At 43.5% G+C, this 16233-nt stretch overlaps 2 protein-coding genes and 1 pseudogene across 6 annotated transcripts; 1 reads left to right on the top strand and 2 right to left on the bottom strand.

Moving 5' to 3' along the window:
- Nucleotides 1-431: 431 nt before the first annotated feature.
- Nucleotides 432-5502, top strand: LOC136520188 (probable 1-deoxy-D-xylulose-5-phosphate synthase, chloroplastic). Of its 5 annotated transcripts, none has more exons than XM_066513632.1 (11): nt 432-624; nt 757-954; nt 1092-1206; nt 1353-1477; nt 1578-1728; nt 2204-2472; nt 2658-2937; nt 3369-3673; nt 3793-4071; nt 4426-4710; nt 4932-5502. In XM_066513632.1, exons 2-11 carry the CDS (start codon nt 790-792, stop codon nt 5079-5081), a joined length of 2124 nt encoding a protein of 707 aa, XP_066369729.1. In that variant the 5' UTR covers nt 432-624; nt 757-789; the 3' UTR covers nt 5082-5502. The 5 variants fall into 5 exon arrangements, with proteins under 5 accessions (XP_066369729.1, XP_066369727.1, XP_066369728.1 ...); XM_066513630.1 differs by having other exon boundaries at nt 1092-1211; nt 1313-1477; XM_066513631.1 differs by having other exon boundaries at nt 757-978.
- Nucleotides 5503-6019: 517 nt separating this feature from the next.
- On the bottom strand, nt 6020-10623 carry LOC136522714 (uncharacterized; annotated as a pseudogene).
- A 1351-nt stretch (nt 10624-11974) lies between these two features.
- On the bottom strand, nt 11975-14971 carry LOC136522351 (protein arginine N-methyltransferase PRMT10). Its single transcript, XM_066516181.1, has 8 exons — nt 14735-14971; nt 14446-14638; nt 14109-14214; nt 13829-14018; nt 13110-13292; nt 12930-13013; nt 12339-12521; nt 11975-12202 (listed from the first exon to the last, which is right to left on the bottom strand). The coding sequence occupies exons 1-7, from the start codon at nt 14933-14935 to the stop codon at nt 12345-12347; spliced, it is 1134 nt and encodes a 377-aa protein (XP_066372278.1). The 5' UTR covers nt 14936-14971; the 3' UTR covers nt 11975-12202; nt 12339-12344.
- Between the last annotated feature and the right edge of the window lie 1262 nt (nt 14972-16233).

The following is a 16233-nucleotide window of genomic DNA, read 5'->3' as shown; positions in this document are numbered from 1 at the left end:
GGCAATACGGGCCATATGAAACATGCCGCCGTATACGTACGCCTGCAAGTGGGCCACATCTCGTAGCAAGCATACAGAATGGCATCAATCACGTTCCACTAAAATTATAATGGTAAGTTTACAATATCACGAATTGTAATGATATATTTCGAAAGTCGTAGAAGTGTAATGGCAACGTTCAAATTAACCCTTTTATTTGTTCAGGCGCCGCTAGCACGTTGCGGAGGGTCTAATTGCAATCCATGAGTTTTGCATGTTACCCCCTAATTAGATTCGTACGACGCACTTTTCACAGATTAGCCCCCGAGTAGGGAAAAGTCGCCGCAATTTGACTACAGTTGAACGCACTAACGAAAGCAGACGTGAAGGATGAATCATTACTATAGTGAGATTAATCAACTCTATTCTATATTAGGACACATAAGAAAAGATGAAAACTTTGCGTTCGGATTAGCCTCTGTCATGTCGCCAGTACAGCGCGACGCTCCGCATCCACCCAAATCGGAGTAGGGCTGCCTTGCTGCCCCACCCTCAAGGCGTCACTCAGTAGCCGCCGCATCCCGCCGCCAGTCCCGCGCGAGGGGAGGAGGAGATCACGGCGGCGACGTCTTCTGCTGGTTTGAGGTAGCTTTCCGTTCGTGTTTAAGCTAATTGGTGCTGTTAATTTGGAGGGGAAGAAGCTGCTTGCTCGTCAGATTCAGCTGTTTTACTCATGGTTCAGGTTTACTTCTTCTTAAATGGATCGTCAAATTGCAGGATTTGGGGCATCAGCTGGCGCCAGGCTCCGCCATGGACACGGCGTTTCTGCATCCTCCGCTTGCTCGTAATCTGGTTTATGACGAGTTTGCCGTTCTGCACCCCACAAGCTACCCTTTTCACACTCTTCGGTATTTGAGATGCAATCCGATATATTCGAGACCGCTGCTAACAACGTCACCAGCTTCACCATCAAGGGTATGCTCTTCCCGAAGTTGCAAGGCATAACAGAAGGAACTTCTCTGAGTTTCAGAGTGATTTTTAGCTCCAAAATTCACATATATCGTTAGAGATATACATTAACGCTGTGATCTGATACCGCAACTCTTGTGCAGGGCTTGACTCAGAGAGTGGCTGCACTACCTGATGTTGATGATTTTTTCTGGGAGAAGGATCCTACTCCGATCCTGGACACAATTGATGCGCCCATTCATTTGAAAAATCTATCTAGTAAGGTCGTCAGAGTCATACTCATGCTCTCTTGGCTACCATTCTCATAGTAATAATGCATAAGATTTGAGAAAAATTTGACGCTTGTAAACCTAAACAAAAACAGGAGCTCAAGCAGTTAGCTGACGAAGTTCGTTCTGAAATAGCTTTCATAATGTCAAGAAAATGCCAACCATGTGGTCCTGGTCGCTCAGTTGTGGAGCTGACAATTGCTATACATTATGTGTTCAATGCCCCAATGGATAAGATACTATGGGATGCTGGTCAACATGTAAGACATCTTTCTGTTACTGTTTTCAATTGTAAGGTATTTGTTTTAATCAACTTTGTCATCTTCAACCTTTTTTCGCTCAATAGTTTTCTTGCAACAGGCGTATGCGCACAAGATTCTCACAGGAAGGCGCTCTCTATTTCATACTATTAAACAGAAAAACGGCCTTTCCGGGTTCACGTCGCGTTTTGAGAGCGAGTATGATCCCTTTGGTGCTGGACATGGATGCAATAGTCTATCTGCTGGCCTTGGTACTTCCTCTATTTGTACATTACTGTCTTGCATGCCAAATTGTATCTATGTTATTGAACAGAACTGTTCTCTGCAAGTGGAATGGAATTGACATGATTCTCAGAGTCATTTCTTAGTGATATTTTCACCTGTATGCTTTTTTAATTAATGGCTTGTCTACTTGAAAAATTCAATAAAGTTGGATTTGGTTTCTGAATCCAATAGCACTAAGAGATTTTCTTTTTAAGAAAAGACAGAGCCTGATCTAAATTATTCTGCTCAGTTCTTTCAGTTCCTGTTCTCTATTTTTGTGTGAAATTGCACGGAATCTTCACAGTATACAATGTTTACAGCCGACAGATTAGTCATCAGAAAACTTTACACATCATGATAATATCCAAGCTCTGTTTAGTATTTCCTGAATCTTGCTTCTTTTATAGTCTTTTAAAGTTTCGTTTCCTTTCTATATATAGTTTGAGAGTTACTTCTTATCAGGGATGGCGGTTGCAAGGGATATAAATGGGAGAAAAAATCGAATAGTGACAGTTATAAGTAATTGGACAACCATGGCTGGCCAGGTGTACGAGGCAATGGGCCATGCTGGTTTCCTCGATTCCAACATGGTAGTTATTCTAAATGATAGCTGTCATACCTTGCTTCCTAAAGCAGATGGCCGACAAAAGATGTCAGTTAATGCCTTCTCTAGTGCTCTCAGCAAGATTCAATCCAGCAAAGGATTTAGGAGGTTTAGGGAGGCTGCAAAGGTAAATGTTTATATCCCTTGAGAATGTATTTTAAACACAGCATGGACCTTTTAGAATGCCTGTAATTGTATAGCTCTGATTTCTTTATCTAGAAAATCAACTTTGTTCTTGTTACTTCGAGATTTATGGTGTTGTATTATGCTATATGAATATTCCCATTTTGATATTCGAATTTTTCTTCCTAGGGACTTGCCAAATGGTTTGGCAAAGGAATGCATGAATTTGCTGCCAAAGTGGATGAGTATGCTCGTGGTATGATAGGTCCTCATGGAGCAACTCTTTTTGAAGAACTTGGATTATATTATATTGGTCCTATTGATGGGCGTAACATCGATGATCTCATCTGTGTACTAAAGGAGGTTGCGAGCCTAGATTCAACTGGCCCAGTACTTGTACATGTAATTACTGGGACTGAAAGTGACACTGGTGGAAATATTAGAAGTGAAATAACTGCAAATGAGGAAGGTTTGTAATACAGGTCACTATCAAAATATGCATGCTGTTTTACTTTTCTTTTGCTGAATTAGGAGTCATGCCTAGTATTTTTTTTTTTTTTTTGCTCTCTTGCTCTGTTACCTCTGCACTGGAATTCCTCATCTATGGGAGGAAGAACCATGGCAATGCGAGGAAGTGTCAGTACTCTGCCAAAGAAGCTTCTTTAAAAATATATATATGTCATGATTAGCAACTTAGGCTCAATGTAAGTCACAACATTTACAGGTTCAATTAAGTTTCCACATTCCTAAGAGTCTACGGGTGCTAATGTACTGATCCTTTTGCAGTCATGGTACACTATTGCCCTCTTAGAGTCCTTACTAGCTGTATTTTTTTTACATATACAATCTATATAAATTGAATGAATCTTTTACGGATTAACTTTTTTTTACTGACAACAGGGCCTTCAAATTCGAGCAATGATCTTCTTAAATTTTTAGAAACTGGACTTTCTAGGACATATAATGACTGCTTTGTAGAAGCACTAACAGCAGAAGCAGAGAATGACAAGCGCATTGTGGTAGTTCATGGCGGCATGGGAATGGATCGATCACTCCGCTTATTCCAGTCCAGGTTCCCAGACAGATTTTTTGACTTGGGCATCGCTGAGCAACATGCTGTTACCTTCTCTGCTGGTTTGGCCTGTGGAGGTTTAAAGCCTTTCTGCATAATTCCATCCACATTTCTTCAGCGAGCATATGATCAGGTGCCAACACATACTGCTGCTAAATTAGTGTTTGCATAATCTCCAATTAGTTCACCAAATCTGCGAGGCTGCTTTACTGCTATGTACATTACATTTCATAAAGCTCACATGTATGGCAGATAGTTGAAGATGTGGACATGCAAAAGATACCAGTTCGATTTGCTATCACAAATGCTGGTCTGGTGGGATCTGAGGGCCCAACTAACTCAGGACCATTTGATATTACATTCATGTCATGCTTGCCAAACATGATTGTCATGTCACCATCTAATGAGGATGAACTTATTGACATGGTGGCAACAGCTGCAATGATTGAGGACAAACCTATTTGCTTCCGCTATCCTAGGGGTGCCATTGTTGGGACTAGTGGAACTTTAACATATGGGAATCCTCTTGAGGTAGGTTCCCTTCAATATATTTTGCTCTAAGTCAACATTACTTGCAAATAGTACAGCCCTAACATTTCAAGCACATCTACCATATTGCTGGGCTACACACAAAGATGTCTAAGAACCTCATGTTCTTATTTCAACATTTAATTTATCACAGGAAGAATAACAAGCAGTGTACCACTTCTATGTATTTCTTACCATTACAAAAATATAAAGCAATCCATTGCTTTGAGAACAAGAAAGATGTGCTTTGTCATCTGGAAAGTATATAAATGTTCCTTTTATGTTCTCACTTGTCACTATGTTATGAAATATTTTGAAGTGTAGGCAGGTTGTGATGTTCTCCGTACCCTTTTTCAGATTGGTAAAGGAGAGATTCTTGTCGAGGGAAAAGAGATAGCTTTTCTTGGCTATGGCGAGGTGGTCCAGAGATGCTTGATTGCTCGATCTCTTTTATCCAACTTTGGCATTCAGGCGACAGTTGCAAATGCGAGATTTTGCAAGCCACTTGACATCGATCTAATCCGAATGCTATGCCAGCAGCATAGTTTTCTTATCACAGTGGAAGAAGGAACGGTTGGTGGCTTTGGATCACATGTCTCACAGTTTATTTCACTTGATGGTCTACTTGATGGCCGAATAAAGGTACCTTCGCCACTTTTCGATGCTGTTTGTGACCTTCTACCAAGCACGAGGCTTGTTCTGTCATCTTGCAATGGAGGCACCGGCCTCATGCTTCGCAGCTACACTTTCCAGGGCTCTTGATGTGTTAATTGGTAGCAATTTTAGGTTGTGTTTAGTGATCTACTGATTTTTGTTGTTTCTATGTGCTAATCTCAAGGTGCCCGTTTCTTTGTAACTTGCAGTGGCGACCCATTGTGCTACCAGACAGGTACATTGAACACGCTTCACTGGCGGAGCAACTTGATTTGGCTGGCCTAACTGCCCATCACATAGCTGCAACTGCATTGACCCTCCTAGGGCGTCATCGTGATGCCCTTTTGTTGATGAAGTAGGGGAAGGAACCGCCAAGAAGAACATATAGATAAAGGCAATTTATGCAAAAGTTTGATACGGAGAACACTCGTCATGCTGTTTCACGATTGTGTTTTCTGGATAGAACTGAAGCGTGCCGTGGGAGGTGGCCAAATGCACATCCCGAAGAGGGACGGCGAAGCCTATAGCATTATAGTCACGGTGTACATACTATAAACACTATTTTGATGATGATTAGGTGACCCTGAAAAGAATTTACAGAGCGGTGCTGTAACGTTACTACTGTGCATGTTAATACTGAAATTCTGGTACGATGCCAACTGGGGAGATGAGCTGGAGCCGCCATGTATCAGTTCATGTAATAAGGCTACTGAGTTTTGTATGTACCCATTCCACTCTTAAATGAAATGAAATAAGTGTAAGAATTGGGTTTGTACTGCATATCTTTTCCTTTTTTTTTTTGAGCCTATCAAAGGATCAATAGGGTCTCATAAGCAACTAAGTGTTATGTGACTAAAACATCAAAGGGAACTTCCATTAGGAGCAACCTAGCTAGCTAAAAGAACATTTTTTGTCTGCTGTACAGACCATATATTGTTTTGAGTTATGACAAGCTACAAATTAAAATGTTGACATTTTATACCGTGTAAACATTGTGAAGAATCATGGCCATCATGGTCGCTATTTATAACAGTGACATGATGTGGTTTGGAACTTGAAGCTATAGCAAAAGATAGACCATATTGATAAACCCATAGATATTTTCAAATCAAGATATTATGTGATCCTAGTAATAATGTGTAACAGATCACCACAAACAAACACAATTTAAAGCAATTATAAAGTACTCCCTCCGGTTCATTTTATCTGGCGCAAGTTAGGATGACACGGTCTCCTAGATTACACTTTGACCATTCATTTGCTTTATATTATACTATTTATGCTTATAAACTTATAATCATTGGATAATATAATTCCTTACAAATCTAATCTAATCATATAAAGTTTGTATTATAATATTTAAAAATTATTAGTCTAATTATTGGTCAAAGTTTTTAAAGTTTGAATCAGTGTGCCAGATAAAATGGACCGGAGATAGTAGTTCACTCAAGAACAAATCAATAACATTATCTAATTTTATATCACTTGTGTCACACCCCTTGCTACCTAGCACTCAAGAAATTTGTATCCAGTCAGCTTCATCACCATCTGGGTAGTAGTTGAGGTAGACGGCACCATCTTCCACACCATGCACCCAATCTATATCTAATCTGCTATGTTTGATGACCTCATTGTTGGTATAAATTTTTCGATCTGATTCATAAAATAACATATCAAACTCGTCATGGCTGTAGAAACTCTCCACAGTTGGATGCACAATCCTGTTAGCTTGATGCTCACAGTACACGCAACGAGGTTGTTCTGTCATACATATAAAAAAACACATTTATACACTAATTAGTAGGATCAAGAATGATGGCGCAATATGTGTGATCTTCAAATAGACACACATTCTTTTAGATAAAAACATACTTTAATTAGGTTTAACCACAACTAATTTGGACCTCAAAGAGTTAATGGAATTCTAATCGATCAAGTGCTATGTGACTAAAACAACAAAATATACCTTCCAAGCATAATAAACTACACTTGCATCATAACAAAAGGTGCAACAACATGTCTATGTTCCACAAAATGTAATACTAAGTCTTCAGCATTTGTTCCTGATGCGATGTTTTTGTGCAAGTTTGGTCCTTGATTTCTAAGGTGCTAGGGGTTCAGATGATTGGCTCTGATTTCGAATCAGTGGCAAAGTGGTGGCTAATAACATTATCTAATTTCATATCACTTGTCACACCCCTTGCTACCTAGCACTCGATCAAGAAATCTGTATCCAGTTAGCTTCATCACCATCTGGGTAGTAGTTGAGGTAGACGGCACCATCTTCCACACCATGCACCCAATTTATATCTAATCTACTATGTTCGATGGCCCCATTATTGGTATAGAATTTTTTATCTGATTCATAAAATAGCTTATCAAACTCGTCACGACCATAGAAACTCTCCATAGCTGGATGCACAATCCCGTTAGCTCGATGCTCACAGTACACGCAACGAGGTTGTTTTGCCATGCATACATATGAAGATAAAAAAACATTTGTACACTAATTAGTAAGATCAAGAATGATTGTGCATCACATGTGATCTTCAACTAGGCACACGTTCTTTCATATAAGAACATACTCTAATTAGGTTGATCACAACTAATTTGGACCTCTCAAAGGATTAAGGAAATTCTAAGCAGTTAACTGATATGTGACTAAAACAGCAATAGGTAACTTCGTAGCATAATAAAGTAATAAACTACACTTGCATCATAACAAAAGGTGCAACAACATACAAGAAGTCTACATTATATGTTATGTCCCGCAAAATGTAATACTACGTCTTCAATTTGTTGTTTAGCTGATGCTATGTTTTTGTGCAAGATTGGTCCTTGATTTCTAAGGTGCTAGGTGTTCAGATCAGTGACAGAGCGGTGGCAAAGTAGTGGTTAGCTTTAGCTAATAAGAAACATGATACTAGGAATACATGCCCAATGATGACATTGCATTGGGCTATGGATCAAAACATAATAAATAGTACCCACCACCAGCGATTAATTAATTAAACTCTTTAGTTAACCATAAGAAAACCTTGATAACATGTGAACAACACAAGGTACATTATGTCTATTATGCTGATATTTGGATGAAATTATAGGCAATTAACAATGAAGATTGCAAAAATGATATATAAAAAACTAAAAGAGCTCTATCTCATTATCTAAAAAAAGAGAAAGAGCTCGATCTATTTGAAGGAAAATATTGAAAGAAAGTCTACTAAAAAATTATTAAAAGGAAAATCACAAAGTCAGAACTAGAGCATACCAGCTTTTGGTTTCTGCGGAATAATAGGGACACACCAACAGGTATCAGCACCATCTTTGCCACATTCAGCAAAGAAGATGGTTGGAGGATCATATGGGCGGTCTTTGCAAATTGCTAGAAAGTTAATATGGGTGTGACAATATTTGTCAGGAGTCCATGGATTATAGTCTCCAACTTTCTCCATGCTGTGCACAGGGCCAGATACAAACTCATTGAAACCAAAGATGATATGAAGTTCAAACAAGCGACCCTCCTTCAAACATAAAGATCAAAGAGCGTTAGATTGGAAACAGGGCAGCTTATAATTAACAAAAATACAGAAAAATATGTCATGAAGTGAAAAATGCAGAATAAATTAAAGTAAAGAATGAAAACCAACCGCAGCAGTCTTGTTGAATTTGTACAATGCATCTCTCACCATGATGGTGACTCGCTCATGCTTACCCCAGAACCTATGGCTGCTTTGAATCATATGATAATACACTACGTTCTTGACCTTTGTAGGGGCTATGTCATGTTGCTGGTGTGACTTGCTAGTAGGCGAGGTACAACTTTGTAATATCCTCCCGAGCAAACTAATATCTTCAGAGGAGAGTGGGCCGCCATCACGCGCATGCTACACCTCTGAGGCAGACCCAAACCCTTGATGTGCAAGGAACTCTGGGTGTGCAAGAGGGACGGAGTTAGGAAAGGAGTGAAATGTCGTAGCTGTGGCCGCGACAGTTGCAGGACTGTTAGGAAATACACTGGAATCCGAAACATATAGAGGCTTTTCTCCGGCAGCACTAAGCCTAGCAGAAAGATTAGAATCGGCCGCTTGCAAGTCGGCCCCGGTCATGAGCAGGCGTTCCACGGCTTCGTCAGGCGTGAGACCTTGGTGTCGAGTGCAGAGAAAGGATATGAGGCCATAGAGTGATCGGGCCGCAATGCGCCACAGCATCTTAGTGCTAACCATGGATACTGAAAATTGTTTGCCCGTCGGGAAGTTTTGCTCGTACCAGATTGTATTGACGATGATATTAGATACAGGATCCAGCGGACCGTAGCAGTAGCCGCCGAGGAGCAAGCTGCGGTGGTACCGGCTGCACAGCTCCGCCGTGGGCAGCCTGCACAGCGCCTGCACGTAGAGCCCGTGGATTGTTGCAATCAGCATGCGCTTCATGGCTGCTCGGACAGGAGGCAGCTCTTTGGGCGGTGCTGCATAAATCTTTGATCTTGCTGCCGCAAGCCGCCCCTTGGCGAGATCCCACGATCCCTTCAGCTGAAGAACATCCGGTGCCACCGCGTCGAGCACGCGGAGAACTGCATCGCCCAGCGTCTCGCGTGACGGCGGCGCGGGCCCGCCTAGAGCTTCCACGGCAGGCGAGAGCAGCTTCTTCCAGGCCTGCACGAGCCACCGCGGGTCAGGGAGCTTGGCGGCAGCCGCCGCGCACCTGAGGGCGACCTCGGCTGCCGCCTCGGTGATCGGGGAGCACAGGTCGAAGTCGTCCCGCATCCCGCGCCTGCTGGCTGCTGCTGATGACGAGGGCGGCGACGAGCGGGTCCAGCTCGGCGGCGTCGAGGTACGCCAGGGCCTCCGCGTCGGGTAGGTAGGGGAAAAGGCAGGTCATGAAGGCGATGAGGCCGTCGAACGACCGCTGGGCCCTGTCTGCACGCGCCCCGCTGGCGTCGTCGTCCTCCTCCTCCTCCCATCCTCGGCGCCGCCGGCGTCCCGCGTACGCCCGTCGCGGCGGCGGCGGTGGAGGGGCACCTTCGGAGTTGGAGATGAAGCTGTTGACGAGGATGTTGGTGGCGGGATCGAAGAGGCCGAAGCACAAGCCGTTGTCAAGCTTCACCTCGTCGTGGATCCTCTCGATCTTGGCGAGAACGGGGAGCGAAACCGAATACCAGCGGGAACAGGGGACGGGACTTTCCATAACACCTACGACTTGGGCTGCTCAAATTCGTTCGGTTTCCGTACCAGCGGCCGCGGCAGGCCACGCAGGGACCTGAATCTTATTGAGAGTTTGGTTTCGAATTTTTTCCACCCACACATATCCAATGGAGACCCGAAATAAACCATTTTAAATAAAAATTCAAATCTTGTTTATACTGGCATTGTCGGGGCTCCGTATTTGAAGGGGACTGGGGCCTGGGGGCCAAAACCAGCGGGACCAAAAAGGGCAAGAGGGCAACACTTGATCAGTGGGCTCAGAGCAAAGAGGGCAAGACTTGATCAGTGCAGGGCACAGTGCCTGGGCCAGAGGGCTCTCAAGTAAGCCTTTTTGCAGGTTACATTGAGGCTTCTGTCTATCAGCAGTTCAGCACCAGCTCAATCCAGATTTATAGATTATAACCAAATACATTAATCCAACAAAACATATTTTGTATCCCAAAGAGGCAAAGGCAGAGTCTGAAGATATCATAACAAATAGACCACTGTGATCACACTTCACGGCTGGGTGCGATGTGCAGCACGGCGGCGGCGGCGGCCAAAGGCGGCGGAGCTCCTGCGCGCGGCGAGCTAGGCCGGCGGAGAGGGCCGGCGCGGTGCGGAGAAAAGGAAGGGCGGAGCTGTGGCGAGCTCGGCTTGGCTTGTGACCGCACGCAACAATGAAAACGGGCAGCAAGGGTGCTCGGTCGCGTCCATGGCTGACGCGCCCGTGACGAGCATCGAGAGCGAGAGGGAGGGAGAGCAAGCAGCGGCTCGGCAACCTCTAGAAGGCAGAGGGCAGGGGCAACGCGGCGTGTGCGGCCACGGCGGAAAGGTCGCAAGGACAGTGCAGGCCGTGGTAGGTGAAACGAACGGCTCAAGATGGCATGCTGGTATAGGATACGTATAAGTGCATTTTCTATTCTACTTCGTTATTTATTTTTCAATAGAAAAACGGCAAGGTCATTTAAGCACATGGCCTTGCTCGGGCACACGACAAGTTGAGCAGGGTGCTCGGTCAGCGCAGCGCGACGACAAGCCGAGCAAGGTAGCCTGCGAGCGCCAGAGCATTAGGTGACCGCGCACACCTGGCCAAACTGCCAGAATCGTGCGTTGCACGAATGTTAAAGCGCGCCCAATTTCCAATCCAGCTCGGTGAAGACTACCATCTCGACAAAGCTCAAGAAGGTATATATACGGCTACTAACAGTAGCAACAAACTCAGACAAAGATGAACCTAGAGAGGAAGATAGAGACGTGCCAACTTGGGACTGCCAACCAGTGCCCAAGGTCAAGAACTAGCTAGCCGACAGCACGTTCTAGCTATTTAACAGCATTTAACTAGTGATCAAAACAAGCACTAACCAAACCAACACCTATACCATCACAAAGCACTCACTTTGATGCAATCAACAATAAAAAACATGCAACTAGTGTTTAAACATTTTTGTTAAAAATTAAATGTCAAAATAGCATTGTCTACCACCCTTCATACTTACAAACGTTAAGGTTTTCAGTTAGGACTAAGTAACCATTAACTCTTTTGTCGCAATTTTTAATAGATCTAAACCATGCTAACCTCAACCAACAAATACTTCATGCCATAGTCCATACCTAATACTAACCCGTAGGAGCAAATATACATACACGCACCATTTAACTAATTCGCTCAATATGATTCGCCAAAAATAGTATTTTAAACATAAATTCAAGTGTTTGCCATTTTAACGAAAAGGCTTATCTTAATTTCCTACTTTCTTGTTAAAATTTTTATTAGCACATTTAAGTAACTAACTCACTATATTTATAAATCTATTTCTCATGCCATAATCTCAGTGCTTATCGAGTTCATAACACCAAGGTGTTACAACAAGTGCGCCTGAAAAGGATCTCACGCCGCGGCAGCACGGATTGGTGCCTACGTACCGATTAACAACTGCATCATGCATCAGCCTTGGACAAACTGAATTGAATTCAACAAAATTCTGCACCAAATGTTGCTAAAAGCTGTAATGTGGGTCAATATCTGCTAGCACATTAATGTTGTGAAGCAATAGCTCCTCTGTTACTTCAGCAATCAAACAATAAGATATTACCAATACAACAGAATCTTTGGCACGTTATCATGCCTCATGGTCTCAATGTACACATCATGGGTATAACAAGCACACAGGGGCCCTAAGGCACTTACATATGCTCAGCTTCTGAGCAAAGGTTCAGTAACAGCGCTGTGAGGGCACATGGTAGCCGGTTCCGTCTTTTCATCTAACGATGATGAATCAGGCCTCTACTCAACTCTGTCAAAGCATAAATGCAAAAATGAACAAGGGTAAGATTGAGCCATGTTATCAATTAAAGCAACGCAGCATGCTTTATGTGTAAGCATCTGTGTCACATGTCACTATGCCGGTGAACCAGAGGTATAGTCCGTACCTTGTTCTACTCTAAGTACATCTTGGTTGTCACTGCTGGGTGCTTCTTGCCAGATAACTCATGCAATTCATAGGTGAACTCCATATCCATAAGTCGATGATTTTCCTTTGAGCGAACCATCGAGAAGGAAACATTAACATTGTCTCCTTTAGTCACACTTAGAGGTGGAGTCAGCAAGAATACCTTGAAAAGGAACAAAACTCTGATCAATTTTTCTAGACCAGTTAACTGCTTTATGAGCGGTATGCATTTCGATAATGGCAAAATCAACTGAAAGAGTATCTTTTTTCGTAACACCTCAAATAAAAGGATTCATTTGTAGAGCAATTTTGGTGAAATCAATATTAAAAAAAGTTCCTTTTTCTCTTCTTTTCTTCTTTTGCTCCAAGAGAAGGTTTGCACTCTGCCTATATTAATTCAAAAGGGAAAATAGATAGTTCTTTTCCTTCTATTCACAATTTTTCTTTTGTTAGCAGTCAATATTTACAGGTAGAGGGAGAATGATTGAAAAAATAGTAACTACAGGCTATAACTGGAAGCAGATTCTAGGAATGACAAGAAAGCAATGTAAGTATAGCCCAGGAAACCAACCTGCTGACCCCAATGAGTTCCACCATGCTCATCTGGCGCTGTACTTAATTCAACTTCCTCCACACCAGGGTTTTGAGCACTACCCTAAAAATATTATAAAAATAGCAAGCACTTTCTTAAGTAAAGTCTAAATGTAGTTCAGTCATAGCATTTAGTGGGTTGCAGTTAAGTCTGACATACTCGAAAATGAACATCAAACCATCCAGCCAGTGCTGATAATCTAGCATCCATTCTGATTGGCAATGTAACTTGTGCTCTGACTTCTCGGATCTCATCAACAGTGGCTGTCAAGCAATCAATTTCCTTGATAGCTGCAGGTTGACCGATAACTTGGTTTGGATGAAGATTGTTCCATATTGAAGACTGCAGCAGAATAAAAACATGTGTACATTTAAGTGTGTGGAAAAGGAACATGAAATACATAGGCTTTGTCATTCAAAACTCTTGCAAGCTGATTTCCCAGCAAGAATCTATTGATTCCCTCGAGCAAGTGCAGAACTAGCCACTGAAAGTATACCCAGACTTTAGGATAAACAATCTTGGGTTTGCTTCAATGTGTAGGCTAAATTAATAGAGTTCCAATTTCAGTGCAGATAAATGTAGGCTGTACAACTTTGTAAGCAACAGTTCATCCAAAATACTGCTACAGGTTCAAAGGATCATTGTTTCTCTAAATTGAGTACTGTAATTTCTTAGGAAAGTGCACCAAAGGACATTATTATACTTAAAAAGACATATCGTTATTACTTAGGGAAGTGCAACAAAGGACATTATTATACTTAAAAAGACATATACATTACCATAATAACAAAATAAAAGTCATTCATAAGCTGAAATAACCTGGATTTTACACTCCAAGACTACAGTCATGAACTAGAAGATAAATAAGGATGGCATACCTTCAAATAGTATTTTTCATGTTCTGAACGATATGCCTTTGTCAAAGCATTCATGTTGACCCCATAATAAGTTTGAGTGTCCTGAACAAACAGACTCCAGTCATCCATAGCAATATCAAAATCTTCCCTCTTTTTGTCACCCAAACCAGTTCTTATGGGTGCTAGCCACATCCTAGCATGGCTAGGATACCTGCAAAAGAATGATCTTAGGCTAAGTAAATCTGTGTTCTGCTTGCAACAAAGAAAGTGCTTCTTAACGTAACTTGCGGGATGGACTTACATTACACCATCTGGCTTCAACCAGCGGTCACGTGCACAAATGACGGAATCAAACATGGACTCTCTCAAAAGAAAGTAGCCCATCCACTCTGAGATAATGACATCAACTGCCATCACAAACAACAGATAGAAACAGAGTAGTCAGTACTCTGCACATCATAACTTCCATGTTCAGATTAAAAATTTCAACTTTTCTCTTGATATGATATATAAAATCCAATACACTCTGTCACTCACATGGTTGGAGTAGCATTCCAATTGCAACAGAAATTCATTCCTTTTAGCTTTTACCATCGATTCAGTAATCACAAGACGAGCATCAAGGAAATCAGTCTCACCTTTCTCTGGAAGCTCAACGTCTTCCACGGTGCCCTGTATCACCTCGACGATGTCCGAGACGCCGTTGGCGCGCGCAAGCTCGCGCGCGTGCTCCGCCATGTTAGTCGCCTCGACGGCGTACACCTTCCTGGCCCCGGCCTGCGCGCTCCAGATGGCAAGGATGCCGCTCCCGGTGCCCACGTCAAGGACCACCTGACAGATCCACATCCACCGAATCAACCAAACCGGGCCCCAAAATTGCTGGAGAAAATGGATTTTTGAGGGGTTTCAGTTCATGGGGTTCCCCACCTTGCCCTGGAAGTGCGGCGCGTTGCGGAAGACGGCAGAGTGGTAGGCGTCCATGCGGACGCGGTCGCAGAGCATCTCCTTCTGGTGGTAGATGTAAGCGTAGGTGCAGAAGTAGTTGGCGAAGTCCACCTCCTTGTCCACTGGGCGCGCGCCGGAGGAACCAGAGGCGGCGGCGCCGGCGCCGTTAGGGAGGGACGCCATTGGGTGGAAGCGGGAGCGGGAGGGGGTTTTGGTGAGAGAGAGAGGGTTGCTTTGTCCGCTAGGGTTTATGGAGTTGTGCGTTTTAGAGAGCGATTTCGATGAATGCCAGCCATTGGATCTTGTTTGAGTTTCGTGCTCCAGTTGATTGTTGCTAAATTTGGAAGCTGACGCAGGACAATCATTCGGTCTACTTTTTGAACTTTTCATTTAGACGGTTTCTACCGCCCAAACCCAAATACAGACTTATTCGTTGGTTTATGTCGCGCATAAGAAAAATGTCGCGCACTAAAACTTCACATTTCCAACGACGGACGCAAAAGTCCAACGCAGAAGGCCGCCCAGCCAAGCGCCGCTCACTCCTCGCCGCGCGGTCTGCTCCTCGCGGCGGCTCCCCGCGCGTGGTCCCGCCTGGCCGTGCCCCGCCGCGGGCCTGCCTCGTCGTCGTCCGAGGAGGAGCTTGAGGAAGAAGGGAGTGGTTGCCGGCGTTGAGGAAGAAGAGGAGCGGGTCCAGGGCGGCCGTCGCCGTGCGAGCTAGCTTCACAGCGCGAGCTCTGGATCCGGCCCCAGCCTCACCGCGCGACTTCGGACCTGGCGTCGCTGTGCCCGGCGAGATCTGGACCCGCCGCCACCGTGCGGGCGAGCTTCGGCCTTAGCTGAAGGGTCGAGATGGCGGACTAGAGGGGGGGTGAATAGTCTTTTCTAAAACTTAATCGCGTCGGCTAACCGATACAAGTGCGGAATTAAAACTATCGGTCTAGCCAAGACTATATCCCACTATATATGTTCACTAGCACCTTGCAAAGGTAACAATTATGCCGGGCTAGTTAGAGCTCTCCTAAACAATTCTAGGAGCAAGGTTACAGTCGGCTAACCGATACAAGTGCGGAATTAAAACTATCGGTCTAGCCAAGACTATATCCCACTATATATGTTCACTAGCACCTTGCAAAGGTAACAATTATGCCGGGCTAGTTAGAGCTCTCCTAAACAATTCTAGGAGCAAGGTTACACAAACATATGCCACTAGTTCTTTAAGCAACAAGGGAGCTCCTACACATGCTAGTAAGCAAAAGCACAAAGCCAACTAAGCTCACTAGCAATGCTCAATAACAAGGCAACCAATGCCAAATTAGAGAGCGCAAATACTTAGCTACACAAACTAAGTAATGTGACTAACAAGGTTACACAAACCAAATTAGCCACGCAAAGGAGCTACTTCTATGCTACACAAGCAAGAAGGTAATTAGCAAGCTACACAAGCTATCTAATTACAAGAGCAACTACACAAGCTTAATATG

The sequence above is a fragment of the Miscanthus floridulus genome, chromosome 18 (assembly GCF_019320115.1).
Source record: "Miscanthus floridulus cultivar M001 chromosome 18, ASM1932011v1, whole genome shotgun sequence".
Lineage (NCBI taxonomy): Eukaryota > Viridiplantae > Streptophyta > Magnoliopsida > Poales > Poaceae > Miscanthus > Miscanthus floridulus.
This window is presented reverse-complemented; position numbering and strand designations above follow the sequence as displayed.